Source organism: Salvelinus namaycush, chromosome 28 (genome assembly GCF_016432855.1).
Source record: "Salvelinus namaycush isolate Seneca chromosome 28, SaNama_1.0, whole genome shotgun sequence".
Classification (NCBI taxonomy): Eukaryota; Metazoa; Chordata; class Actinopteri; order Salmoniformes; family Salmonidae; genus Salvelinus; species Salvelinus namaycush.
The window spans coordinates 14791760-14806286 of NC_052334.1; the positions used below are offsets into that span (position 1 = coordinate 14791760).

The window sequence follows — 14527 nt, forward strand, 5'->3', positions numbered from 1 at the left end:
AGCATCAGCTGTCCTCTCTCTCTCTCTCCTAGCAACCACTAGTCTTGAGCTCTCCCAGCCTGTTACCAACATGCCAGCACACATGCTGTTCTAGGAACACTGTTTAGCAAATCCACAGTGTTTCTTACTGTTCTAAGAATACTGTTTAGCAAATCCACAGTATTTCTTACTGTTCTAAGAATACTGTTTAGCAAATCCACAGTATTTCTTACTGTTCTAAGAATACTGTTTAGCAAATCCACAGTATTTCTTACTGTTCTAAGAATACTGTTTAGCAAATCCACAGTGTTTCTTACTGTTCTAAGAATACTGTTTAGCAAATTCACAGTATTCCTTACTGTTCAAAAAATACTGTTTAGCAAATCCACAGTATGTCTGTCACGTGTGCTCCCTCTCCGGCCTCTAGGTCACCAGGCTGCTCGTTATGTCGCACACCTGTCAACATCGTTACGCGCATCAGCGCATTATGACACTCACCTGGACTCAATCACCTCCTTGATTACCTGCCCTATATACAGTTGAAGTCATTAAAACTCATTTTCAACCACTCCACAAATTTCTTGTTAACAAACTATAGTTTTGGCAAGTTGGTTAGGACATGTACTTTGTGCATAACACCTGTGGATGTATTTCAAGGCCTACCTTCAAACTCAGTGCCTCTTTGCTTGACATCATGGGAAAATCAAAAGAAATCAGCCAAGACCTCAGGAAAAAAAATGGTACACCTCCACAAGTCTGGTTCATCCTTGGGAGCAATTTACAAATGCCTGAAGGTACCACATTCATCTGTACAAACAATAGTACACAAGTATAAACACCATGGGACCACGCAGCCGTCATACCGCTCAGGAAGGAGACGCCTAGAGATGAATAGAGATGAATGTACTTTGGGTTCATCCTAGAGATGAATGTACTCTGGTGCGAAAAGTGCAAATCAATCCCAGAACAACAGCAAAGGACCTTGTGAAGATGCTGGAGGAAACAGGTACAAAAGTATCTATATCCACAGTAAAACGAGTCCTATATCGACATAACCTGAAAGGCTGCTTAGCAAGGAAGAAGCCACTGCTCCAAAACTGCCATAAAAAAGCCAGACAACGGTTTGCAACTGCAGATGGGGACAAAGATCGTACTTTTTAGAGAAATGTCCTCTGGTCTGATGAAACAAAAATAGAACTGTTTTGCCATAATGACCATCGTTATGTTTGGAGGAAAAAGGGTGATGCTTGCAAGCCGAAGAACATCATCCCAACCGTGAAGCAAGGGGGTTGCAGCGTCATGTTGTGGGGGTGCTTTGCTGTAGGAGGGACTGGTGCACTTCACAAAATAGATGGCATCATGAGGGGGGGAAATTATGTGGATATATTGAAGCAACATCTCAAGACATCAGTCAGGAAGTTAAACCTTGGTCGCAAATGGGTCTTCCAAATGGACAGGACAACAAAGTCAAGGTATTGGAGTGGCCATCACAAAGCCCTGACCTCAATCCTCTAGAACATTTTTGGGCAGAACTGAAAAAGCGTGTGCGAACAAGGAGGCCTACAAACCTGACTCAGTTACATCAGCTCTGTCAGGAGGAATGGGCCAAAATTCACCCAATTTATTGTGGGAAGCTTGTGGAAGGCTACCCGAAACGTTTGACGCAAGTTGAACAATGTAAAGGCAATGCTACCAAATACTAATTGAGTGTATGTAAACGTCTGACCCATTGGGAATGTGGTGAAAGAAATAACAGCTGAAGTAAATCATTCTCTCTACTATTATTCTGACATTTCAAATTCTTAAAATAAAGTGGTGATCCTAACTGACATAAGACAGGGATTTTGTACTAGGATTAAATGTCAGGAATTGTGAAAAACTGAGTTGAAATGTATTTGGCTAAGATGTATGTAAACTTCCGACTTCAACTTTATTTATTTTACTGTTTTACTGCAATGCTGTTATGGACCACTAGGAAGTTATCCCTGGGAGCAGGTTTGAGATCAGTTCCCCCTCTAGAATCACTCATAAGGACCAGGTAATAATAATAATAATAATAATAATAATAATTTGGTGGTTGCTTATACCTGTTCTATTTCACAAATGTGCAAGTGTGTATTAATACGCATGTGTGTGTCACGTTCCTGACCTGTTTTCTGTTGTTTTTGTATGTGTTTGACGGTCAGGGCGTGAGTTTGGGTGGGTAGTCTATGTTATGTGTTTCTATGTTGGTTAAGGGTGACCTGATATGGCTCTCAATTAGAGGCAGGTGGTTTTCATTTCCTCTGATTGAGAGCCATATTAAGGTAGGTGTTTTCACATTGATTGTTGTGGGTGGTTGTCTCCTGTGTCAGTGTATGTTACACCACGCGGGACTGTTTCGGTTTTGTTTGTTTGTTCGTTTTATGTAGTCAGTTTTCCTGTTCTTGCGTTCTTCGTGTTTCATGTAAGTTCGTCGTCCAGGTCTGTCTACGTCGTTTGTTGTTTTGTAATTATTCAAGTGTTCGTCGTGTTTTCTGTTTTGTGGATTAAAAATCATGTCTTATCACAACGCTGCATTTTGGTCTAATCCTTGCTACTCCTCTTCGGATGAGGAGAAGGAGGAAGCCCGTTACAGAACCACCCACCAAACCCGGATCAAGCAGCGGGACCACGAACAGTGGTCCACGAAAAAAGGATTGCAGGATTTCTGGAGTTGGGAGGAAATCATAGAGGGAAAAGGACCCTGGGCTAAGGTGGGAGTGAATCGCCGCTTTGAGGAGGAGAAGGAGGCAGCCACAGCAAAAAACCGCAGATATGAAGGTACGTGGCTAGCAAGGAAAAAACCCCAAAAATTTCTTGGGGGTGGGCTAAGAGGTAGTGGGCCAAGGGCAGGTAGGAGACCTGCGCCCACTTCTCAGGCTAACCGTGGAGAGCGGGAGTACGGGCAGACACCGTGTTACGCAGTAGAGCGCACGGTGTCTCCTGTACGTGTGCATAGCCCGGTGCGGGTTATTCCACCTCCCTGCACTGGTAGGGCTAGATTGAGCGTTGAGCCGGATGTCATGAAGCCGGCCCTACATATCTGGCCACCAGTATGCCTCCTCGGGCCGGCTTACATGGCACCAGCCTTACGCATGGTGTCCCCGGTTCGCCTACATAGCCCGGTGCGGGTTATTCCACCTCCCCGCACTGGTCGGGCGACGGGGAGCATTCAGCCAGGTAAGGTTGGGCAGGCTCAATGCTCAAGGGAGCCAGTACGCCTGCACGGTCCGGTATTTCCGGCGCCACCTTCCCGCCCCAGCCTAGTACTACCAGGCTTCCAGTGCGTTTCCAGAGCCCTGTTCCTCCTCCACGCACTCTCCCTATGGTGCGTGTCTCCAGCCCAGTGCCTCCAGTTCCGGCACCACGCACTAAGCCACCTGTGCGTCTCCAGAGCCCTGTACGCACTGTTCCTTCTCCCCGCACTCGCCCTGAGGTGCGTGCCCTCAGCCCGGTACCTCCAGTTCCGGTACCACGCACCAGGCCTATAGTGCGCTTCGAGAGGTCAGTGTGCCCTGTCCCTGCTCCCCACACTAGCCTTGAAGTGCGTGTCTCCAGTCCGGTGCCTCCAGTTCCGGCACCACGCACCAGGCCTACAGTGCGCCTCATCCGGCCAGAACCATCCGTCTGCCCAGTGCCATCTGAGCCATCCGTCTCCCCAGCGCCGTCTGAGCCATCTGTCTGCCCAGCGCCGTCTGAGCCATCTGTCTGCCCAGCGCCGTCTGAGCCATCTGTCTGCCCAGCGCCGTCTGAGCCATCTGTCTGTCCAGCGCCGTCTGAGCCATCTGTCTGTCCAGCGCCGTCTGAGCCATCCGTCTGCCCAACGCCGTCTGAGCCATCCGTCTGCCCAGCGCCTTCTGAGCCATCCGTCTGCCACGAGCCATTAGAGCCGCCCGTCTGTCCCGAGCCATTAGAGCCGTCAGTCAGGAGCCGCTAGAGCCGTCCGTCAGTCAGGAGCTGCCAGAGCCGCCAGCCAGTCAGGAGCTGCCAGAGCCGCCAGCCAGTCAGGAGCTGCCAGAGCCGCCAGCCAGTCAGGAGCTGCCAGAGCCGCCAGCCAGTCAGGAGCTGCCAGAGCCGCCAGCCAGTCAGGAGCTGCCAGAGCCGCCAGCCAGTCAGGAGCTGCCAGAGCCGCCAGCCAGTCAGGAGCTGCCAGAACCGCCAGCCAGTCAGGAGCTGCCAGAGCTGCCCTACAGTCATGAGCTGCCCTACAGTCATGAGCTGCCCTACAGTCATGAGCTGCCCTACAGTCATGAGCTGCCCTCCAGTCATGAGCTGCCCTCCAGTCATGAGCTGCCCTCCAGTCATGAGCTGCCCTCCAGTCATGAGCTGCCCTCCAGTCATGAGCTGCCCTCCAGTCCGGAGCTGCCACCCAGTCCGGAGCTGCCACCCAGTCCGGAGCTGCCATTAGTACAGAGTTGTCCCTCTGTCCGGAGCTACCTCTCTGTCCTGAGCTACCTCTCTGTCCTTAGCTACCTCTCTGTCCTGAGCTACCTCTCTGGCCTGAGCTACCTCTCGTTCCTGAGTTGTCTCCTCTATGTAGGAGGGGCCTTAGTGAAGGTTCCTGGACCATGGTCGGGGGCGAGGGTCGCCACTCAAAGGACGCTAAGGAGGGGGACAAAGACAGTGGTGGAGTGGTGTCCTCGTCCACCGCCGGAGCCGCCACCGCGGACAGATGCCCAACCAGACCCTCCCCTTGAGTTTTAGGGGTGCGCCCGGAGTTCGCACCTTGAGGGGGGGGTTCTGTCACGTTCCTGACCTGTTTTCTGTTGTTTTTGTATGTGTTTGACGGTCAGGGCGTGAGTTTGGGTGGGTAGTCTATGTTATGTGTTTCTATGTTGGTTAAGGGTGACCTGATATGGCTCTCAATTAGAGGCAGGTGGTTTTCATTTCCTCTGATTGAGAGCCATATTAAGGTAGGTGTTTTCACATTGATTGTTGTGGGTGGTTGTCTCCTGTGTCAGTGTATGTTACACCACGCGGGACTGTTTCGGTTTTGTTTGTTCGTTCGTTTTATGTAGTCAGTTTTCCTGTTCTTGCGTTCTTCGTGTTTCATGTAAGTTCGTCGTCCAGGTCTGTCTACGTCGTTTGTTGTTTTGTAATTATTCAAGTGTTCGTTGTGTTTTCTTTTTTGTGGATTAAAAATCATGTTTTATCACAACGCTGCATTTTGGTCTAATCCTTGCTACTCCTCTTCGGATGAGGAGAAGGAGGAAGCCCGTTACAGTGTGAATTGGAAATGTTTTTTTTTTTTTGCATATCCCAACTACAGGTGTTGAATAGCTCCTAGCATCACTTGTACAAAATATGCTTTATTCAACTTTTAAAATTGTAATTAATTAGCCATAATTAGACACGTTTTTTGTTGAATTTCTACATATGATTGTCCCATTGCCTTATCCATAAAATGTACTTCTAGATTTGGCTCTTGGCTGTAACAGAATGGAAGTCTAGTCGGTGGTAATATTTCCATTGAGTCAACATTTCGGACGTTTGAGAGGACAGCTCTTGTTCAGCCACATTGGTACCCAAACCTATAATTTAACTTTTTAAAAAGAAAGGATGGGGGGTAGCCTACCATCCATTTCGCTCCTCGTCACCGCTCAGCTCTTCTTTCCTCTCGCATCACCCTGTCTCACTGATGATGAGATCTATCATCAGTCAGCCAGGCAGGAGGCGGGCTCTGATCACATCCGAACATTCAAACATAACTGACGTAGGCTATACTTCATCGTCTTTCACCTCTCAAATTATTTAAGAGATTTTTCATAATCTCTCTGATTTCTATCATTCGTTTTATTATCTTTATAATCTCGTCATATTTTGTATTCATGACACGGTCGGAGATTTGACATTTTAGTTTGATATTCAAAGCAGGCGGTTGTTTAGCGGTTAGACAAGTACGTAGATTTACTCACCTATGTCAAGTCGGTATTGTTTTGACTCCCGGGAGATTCATATGAGCGCTCCGCCAGTGATCCGACCGCCAAGTCCCCTGTCCCCGGGGTCCAATGGCATATCTTTCCAGATACAGATCGGGCTGAGCCGCGAGCCTGTTCTTTTGGACTCTGTCGACTTCAGCCTCGCGCAGGTCCGGGAGATGGCATGCTCCATCGTGGACCAGAAGGTAATATCCTATCACTTCTGTAGCGTCATTCTTATTATGGATTTAGTTGGAAAACATGTAATGCACAGATATAGGCTAGGTATTAGTGATCTATTAACTTTTCCCTAAATGTTTACATTCGGGTATACAGATTTCATTCCATTATATGGCGTGACATAATCCATACCACTGGTCACAGACGTCAATTCAACGTTTCTTCCACGTTGGTTCAACATATATTTTATTGCAATTACGTAGAAACAAAGTTAATTCAACCAGTGAATGCCCAGTGGGATCTGACCCAGAGCCATACAGTAGGTCATGTTTGCCTAAACATGACATTTTTTGTGGTTCCATTCTGATAGCATGCGATGAACAACCCAGAAATGTCCATGGTCATGCTTAGGCAAAATAACTATGAAGGAAATAAGTGGCTACAGTTTACAATTTTTAGACCCCCCAGTTGAGAAAGAGTAGTGGCAGCAAGGGAAAGAAATTGGTGACATGAAGTGGTTTCTGCTAGAATTACAGGGGGGTGGGCAGCTACCCCATAAATGTATTGGTCATGGAAATATATACTTACAAAGAGGGTTTATCATTAAGAGATAGGAAAAGTTCAACATAAGAAAGGAAACGTTAAACAAGCTAAGGACATTAAGAATCCAGATGTTTAATAAAGTTGTAATTGATCACTGATTAACAACATGGTAACTGTAAGGGAAAATCAAGTCTGAAATGTCAAAGTGGAAATGACAAACTTCAGAAGCCTTTTAAAACCTCAAATACTCTACAAGTTTTACATTTCCTGCATTTCAGGAATGTTCTCCTGCAACACAGTGATCAAATTAAGATCCCACATCTGTAAGTATCTCTTAATAGCTGTATGTTCACACTTTATTAGAGACTATTTTACAGCTCTTTGCTGTACTGCTGGCATGCCAACATCACCCCAGTGCAGACTCTCAGTAGGCCTACACTTCTGGCTCTGCTAGAGTCTAGTCTATAGTGTGCTCATTAATAATGACAGGCTCAGAGGGGGAGGATGTTTAAGTTTTGACTGTGAAGGTTTATATTATAATGTACTGTACTGTAGCCTATGGATGCGTCGCTAACCCTATTCCCAATATAGTGTACTACTTTTGATCTGTGCCCATAGGGAATAGGGTGCCATTTGGGATGCGAACTATGTGTGTTGTGAGGAGTTATAGTACATTCCATGCACAGAGATCACTGACATTGTAGAACAGTTTTGAATAACAAGACAATTATCTACCATTTGAGCATGTGGTGATCACCTCCTTCCTCCATAATCATTAGGCCTGTTGTAGCCGACATGGTGTATGTATGACCATCTATTACTCCAAGATCTGAGGTCGAATAAACCCCTTTCATATCTAGAAGAAAAACACCTATTCTTTATCATAGCATCTTCTTTATAGGCTACCGTATTTTGTTTATATCTGAAAAGGGTATGGGCTAAAAAACACAGTTTGTTAAAACCCACCTGAAAACTCTCTCAAAGACAATTTTATGTAGGCCTACATATGTTGTAACTTGATAGTTTCCTTTGGTGATGTCGTCTTTACCCACTGGGCACAGACGTCAATTCAACGTCTATTCTACCTTGGTTCAACGTCATTTATTTGAAATGACGTGGCAGCAACGTTGATTCATCCATTGTGTGCCCAGTGGGTATAGTCTCCCTTCATTAATTTATTTCCATTCCAACATGATAACGTTTCCACAGGCCAAAGTTATTGTAATTGGTCATATGAGAAGTTATCTGTAACACATATAAAGTTCCTGGGTTTCACCTCTGTCATCCTCTGAAGCATGGGTGTTAAAATGTAGGCTTTTGTTGTTGTCTATGGGTTATAGTAGTAATACTAACATGACACTAGAAAGCAGAAACACCTTCTGTCCCAGGGTTATTAGTGTGTGTGGGAAAATGACACTAAATTCTTAATTAAGTAAGGCACAAAATATATATGAACTACAGGAGGTTGTATCTCAACACCTTGTTGTAGACACGTTGTATCACAGAGAGAGGTTCCCTCTCGTGTATAGATGCTCAGAAACACTTAACACTAATTTAAATAGTACGAAGTGAGGTGAGATCTTAAATGTGTGTGTGTGTGTGTGTGTGTGTGTGTGTGTGTGTGTGTGTGTGTGTGTGTGTGTGTGTGTGTGTGTGTGTGTGATGTATAAAGTGACAAACCTAACAGTATGCAACAGGGCCTAGACAGTGTGGATTATGAGAAAGTAAGTTTGATTTCACATTAACATGTCCTGGGATGGATCAAGTTGACTTTATAGAAGTTAAGATTTGGCCCTAAATGCCTAGAATTAGTAATCAAATTGCAACTTAACTAAAAGCTAGTTTGGCACGATGATTGGTCTCTCCAGGATATATTGGTTGCATCGAATGTTTGACAAATTCAAGGTCCAATAAATGTTTACAGCACTACTCTGGCAGCTCTCTGGGTCTTCTTTGCCAACTTAAAGAAGTCTGGTGTGCCGATTAGAATGTCTATTTATAGATCAAAGTATAGAGATAATCTTACTGTGGCGAAGAGAGAGTTAGATCATTTAAGGGCAATGATGACATGATAGTCATGTCCAAAGATAAGTTTCTTGAAATGGTCTTGTTATAGCTTAGATGGACATGTCAATAACCTTCAATGACTGTCTGTCTGAAACTGATACTGATACTGATTCAGACAGTGAGTGCAGTTACATGCACAGAATAATGTGATTATTGTGTGTAGTCAGATTAATATAATAGTTAATTAAAACGATTGCATGCTTTGCAAGAATAACGATTTCCCTAATAATCCTGTTTACATGGACACATTGGAAATCAGGCTACCTGATGATACTGCCAATCAAAATAAACATTATACCACAGTGAACATGTTATTTTTGGGAAGCATATTTGATTCTGAGTTCAGACATATAAAGTTTATATTTGATTCTGAGTTCAGACATATAAAGTTTATATTTGATTCTGAGTTCAGACATATAAAGTTTGTATTTGATTCTGAGTTCAGACATATAAAGTTTGTATGTGATTCTGAGTTCAGACATATAAAGTTTGTATGTGATTCTGAGTTCAGACATATAAAGTTTGTATGTGATTCTGAGTTCAGACATATAAAGTTTATATTTGATTCTGAGTTCAGACATATAAAGTTTATATTTGATTCTGAGTTCAGACATATAAAGTTTGTATGTGATTCTGAGTTCAGACATATAAAGTTTGTATATGATTCTGAGTTCAGACATATAAAGTTTGTATGTGATTCTGAGTTCAGACATATAAAGTTTGTATGTGATTCTGAGTTCAGACATATAAAGTTTGTATTTGATTCTGAGTTCAGACATATAAAGTTTGTATTTGATTCTGAGTTCAGACATATAAAGTTTGTATGTGATTCTGAGTTCAGACATATAAAGTTTGTATGTGATTCTGAGTTCAGACATATAAAGTTTATATTTGATTCTGAGTTCAGACATATAAAGTTTATATTTGATTCTGAGTTCAGACATATAAAGTTTGTATGTGATTCTGAGTTCAGACATATAAAGTTTGTATATGATTCTGAGTTCAGACATATAAAGTTTGTATTTGATTCTGAGTTCAGACATATAAAGTTTGTATTTGATTCTGAGTTCAGACATATAAAGTTTGTATGTGATTCTGAGTTCAGACATATAAAGTTTGTATGTGATTCTGAGTTCAGACATATAAAGTTTGTATGTGATTCTGAGTTCAGACATATAAAGTTTGTATTTGATTCTGAGTTCAGACATATAAAGTTTGTATATGATTCTGAGTTCAGACATATAAAGTTTGTATTTGATTCTGAGTTCAGACATATAAAGTTTGTATGTGATTCTGAGTTCAGACATATAAAGTTTGTATATGATTCTGAGTTCAGACATATAAAGTTTGTATGTGATTCTGAGTTCAGACATATAAAGTTTGTATGTGATTCTGAGTTCAGACATATAAAGTTTGTATTTGATTCTGAGTTCAGACATATAAAGTTTGTATTTGATTCTGAGTTCAGACATATAAAGTTTGTATGTGATTCTGAGTTCAGACATATAAAGTTTGTATGTGATTCTGAGTTCAGACATATAAAGTTTATATTTGATTCTGAGTTCAGACATATAAAGTTTATATTTGATTCTGAGTTCAGACATATAAAGTTTGTATGTGATTCTGAGTTCAGACATATAAAGTTTGTATATGATTCTGAGTTCAGACATATAAAGTTTGTATGTGATTCTGAGTTCAGAAATATAAAGTTTGTATGTGATTCTGAGTTCAGACATATAAAGTTTGTATGTGATTCTGAGTTCAGACATATAAAGTTTGTATGTGATTCTGAGTTCAGACATATAAAGTTTGTATGTGATTCTGAGTTCAGACATATAAAGTTTGTATATGATTCTGAGTTCAGACATATAAAGATTGTATTTGATTCTGAGTTCAGACATATAAAGTTTATATTTGATTCTGAGTTCAGACATATAAAGTTTATATGTGATTCTGAGTTCAGACATATAAAGTTTGTATGTGATTCTGAGTTCAGACATATAAAGTTTGTATGTGAAGACGACTTGTAAGATGCGTACATTGTTGTTCTGAACTTCACTGGCGCTAAAGAGGGAGGCTCTCGGCTGGTGCTAGCACATGTGCAGATCAAATACACCGCTGGAATGATGATTAAGGTGTTTACATGTCTTAATAATTCAAAAGATTGCTCTGAAAACTAGGTGTTTTAATCGGCGTGTGCTTACTTCGATTTTGACCTTACGCCAATTAAGATAAGCAGAGTAAGGTGTTTATATGACTATTGTATAATCTGCCTCCTGCCATAATGAGTTTAATTTTGAATTATTAGTGTGCATGTAAACATACCCACTGTAAAGCTCTGCCTTTCAATTATGTTGTGTGGTTTTTATTACAGTTATAAAATGACATGCGGAACGAAGATTTACAGTAGTAATCTGTAGTTAAACAAACAGAGATACAGATGTAGAATCTTAATTTGAGCCAGTTTCTTACAGCAGGAAAATAATCCCGCAGCAAAAGGAAATGTTAATTATTATTATAATTAATGGACATTTTTGTGGGGGTTGATATATTTTTCGTAAGGGAAAATCAAATCTGAAATTTCAAAGTGGAAATTATAAACTTCAGAAGCCTTTTTAACCAGGAAAGTTATCCTGCAACAGTTTGATCAAATTAAGATCTGTATAGTATACAGATGTAGGTGTCCATGATGTATATCGGATTGTCGTGTCATCCTCCACCTAACATGCAAGTCCTGATCCAAATAAGATCTTGCAACCATGAACCAGCATAACCATTACTATTGACATGACATGTATTAGTGTTGAACAGTCCTTTAATAAATTCACCTGATGTTGGACAGAGAAACGAGGATGGGCAGTCACCGCCTTGACCTCTTCATTACTTCTTCAACCAGGGTCCTGGTTCCCATCAAAAGGCTGTCTAATAGACCTTTAACAGGCCATCACATTGGAATCCACCAGAGCCAAGCGTTATCAGGACTAATTAAAAGGATGGTGCCTTTGTTTGAAGTTTTAGCACCTTTTTACATTACCGCTCTTTACAGCACTTTTCATTCAAGTGTCCTTATTAATCAGTTGGCACCATGTTAGTTCCTCACAGGAAGTGCTAACTTCCTTGTTCAGTCTGTGTCAGTCCATAAGTAGAGCTGTGATGGGAGCTGTGATGACTACATAGACTCAGCATCCATCCCACAAGTCCTTCAACCAACCTCAACCTTCCATCACAATTCTTCTACTTCTTCTTCACACCAAGCTTTCTTTATTTCTTCACCCACTATAATAACCACTCATATTCAACACTGGGATGCTCTCATAAATTCATCATGTTGTGAATATGGTTTGAGAAACAGAAGTAATGTATGTTATGTATTTGGAGATAAAGATGGTGATTTTTATATCATGATGATAGCCAGTTCTATTTCCCTTTTTCGCTACGACTGTATGGTATACATCTGGTAGTTTTGAACTTTCATCCCTGGTGTTATACAAATGAGAAACATTAAACAAACATTATCAAGTTATAGTTTACTGTACGTGTCCCCAAGATGAAATTAATTAGCAAAATTATTACATTCTGTGGTCAGCTCCCCAAGGTTTGTCTCCTAGTTAGAGAATGGTCCCCCAGTTGCTTGGCAACTGATTTTGATTGCCTGTGAAGTATCCATATGAGTGCCATTATCCTGATGAGAGCCATGTGCAGTACGGTCACGTACTAGCAGACACACACACAGACAGACAGACAGACAGACAGACAGACAGACAGACAGACAGACAGACAGACAGACAGACAGACAGACAGACAGACAGACAGACAGACAGACAGACAGACAGACAGACAGACAGACAGACAGACAGACAGACAGACAGACAGACAGACAGACAGACAGACAGACAGACAGACAGACAGAAGATGAAGGTTGTGCGATGTGCATAGGCCATTGTGGAGCAGCTGTTTTGGAAAGCATTCTAAGCACCATGCATCTTCATTAGCATAAAATAGATGCTGTAGAGGGTCACCATTCCCTTTGAGGATCATGGCCCTTTTCTGCCCCAGCACTCTCATGAGTGCTCTCCCCTTAGTGTCGGCACCATAAAAGCCTTCTTTGGTCTCATCTGCTAATTAACTAGGATGTACAGTATAAATCTGTAGTGTCGACTTTGTGTTATCTAGTGTGTTCTTACAGACTAATATTCATCCTCTCTGGTTGCACCCTTTAAAGTTGCAGTCCGTAACTTAAACAACAACAAAACACTTGTAAACAACTGAGGGATGGGGCTGGAGGAATGGAACTGTACTAAAATTACATAGATGCCGCTATGGGTGCAAGGATTGACCATCCATGAGATGCAATAACGTGTTTGTTTACACTTGCAAACAATGGAGTAAAATAATATTATCTTTTGGGTTCTGATGGGGTGTCATGACATATGAATAAGATTAATAGCTATATAACATACATTTAAAAGTAAAAATACATTATTTATACCAATTCTGGATTGCCCCTTTAAAATATTTATGCTAGTGATGCTAGAGACCCCCTCATTAACGAGCATTGTACTGATCCTCACCACTGAGAACAGGTAGAGAAAGGCAACAAAATGATATACCTCTGCCTGACTGTTAATTACTTTAGTAATTAAGTAAACACTGCACTCTCAATAATTGAAATTACAAAAAATAAGCTGTGGTTTCTGTCAGTGTTGGGAAAAATACAAATCGATACTAGGGCTTCATAGCACTCACGTCTGTAGCCATGAAGTGCGTTGAAAGGCTGGTCATGGCTCACAATAACACCATCATCCCGGAAACACGAGACCCACCCTAATTCGCATACCGCCCCAACAGATCCACAGATGACGCAATCTCAATTGCACTCCACACTGCCCTTTACCACCTGGACAAAAAGAACGCCTATGTGAGAATGCTGTTCATTGACTACAGCTCAGCGTTTAACACCATAGTGCCCACAAAGCTCATCACTAAGTTAAGGACTCTGGAACTAAACACCTCCCTCTGCAACTGGATCCTGGACTTCCTGATGGGCCACCCCCAGGTGGTAAGGGTAGGCAACGACACATCTGCCACGCTGATCCTAAACACTGGGGCCCCTCAGGGGTGCGTGCTTAGTCCCCTCCTCTACTCCCTGTTCACCCACGACTGCATCGCCAATCACGACGCCAACACCATCATTAAGTTTGCTGACTACACAACGGTGGTAGGCCTGATCACCGACCATGATGAGACAGCCTATAGGGAGGAGGTCAGAGACCTGGCAGTGTGGTGCCAGGACAACAACCTCTTCCTCAATGTGAGCAAGACAAAGGAGCTGATCGTGGACTACCGGAGAAGGAGGGCTGAACATGTCCCCATTCACATCGATGGGGATGTAGGAGAGCGGTTCGAGAGCTTCAAGTTCCTTGATGTCCACATCACCAACAAACTATCATGGTCCAAACACACCAATAAAGTTGTGAAGAGGGCACGACAACGCCTATTATCCCCCAAGAGACTGAAAAGATTTGCATGGGTCCCCAGATCCTCCAAAATTTCTACAGCTGCACCATCGAGAGCATCCTGACCGGTTGCATCACCGCCTGGTATGGCAACTGTTCGGCCTCCGACCGTAAGGCGCTACAGAGGGTAGTGCGTAAGGCCCAGTACATCACTGGGGCCAAGCTTCCTGACATCCACGACCTCTATACCAGGCGGTGTCAGAAGAAGGCCCAAACATTTTTCAAAGACTCTAGCCACCCAAGTTATAGACTATTCTTTCTGCTGCCACATGACAAGCGGTACCGGAGCGCCAAGTCTAGGTC

The 14527-nt window shown here is 42.7% G+C and overlaps 1 protein-coding gene across 2 annotated transcripts in view; it reads left to right on the forward strand.

Moving 5' to 3' along the window:
* Positions 1–5729: 5729 nt before the first annotated feature.
* The window catches only part of LOC120023792 (serine/threonine-protein kinase D1-like), a 51337-nt gene continuing 42539 nt past the window's right edge, over positions 5730–14527 (forward strand). For both annotated transcript variants that reach the window (XM_038967904.1, XM_038967905.1), the window contains exon 1: positions 5730–6124. In XM_038967904.1, coding sequence (XP_038823832.1) covers positions 5918–6124 — 207 coding nt within the window. In that variant the 5' untranslated portion in view covers positions 5730–5917. The remainder of the gene's footprint in view (positions 6125–14527) is intronic.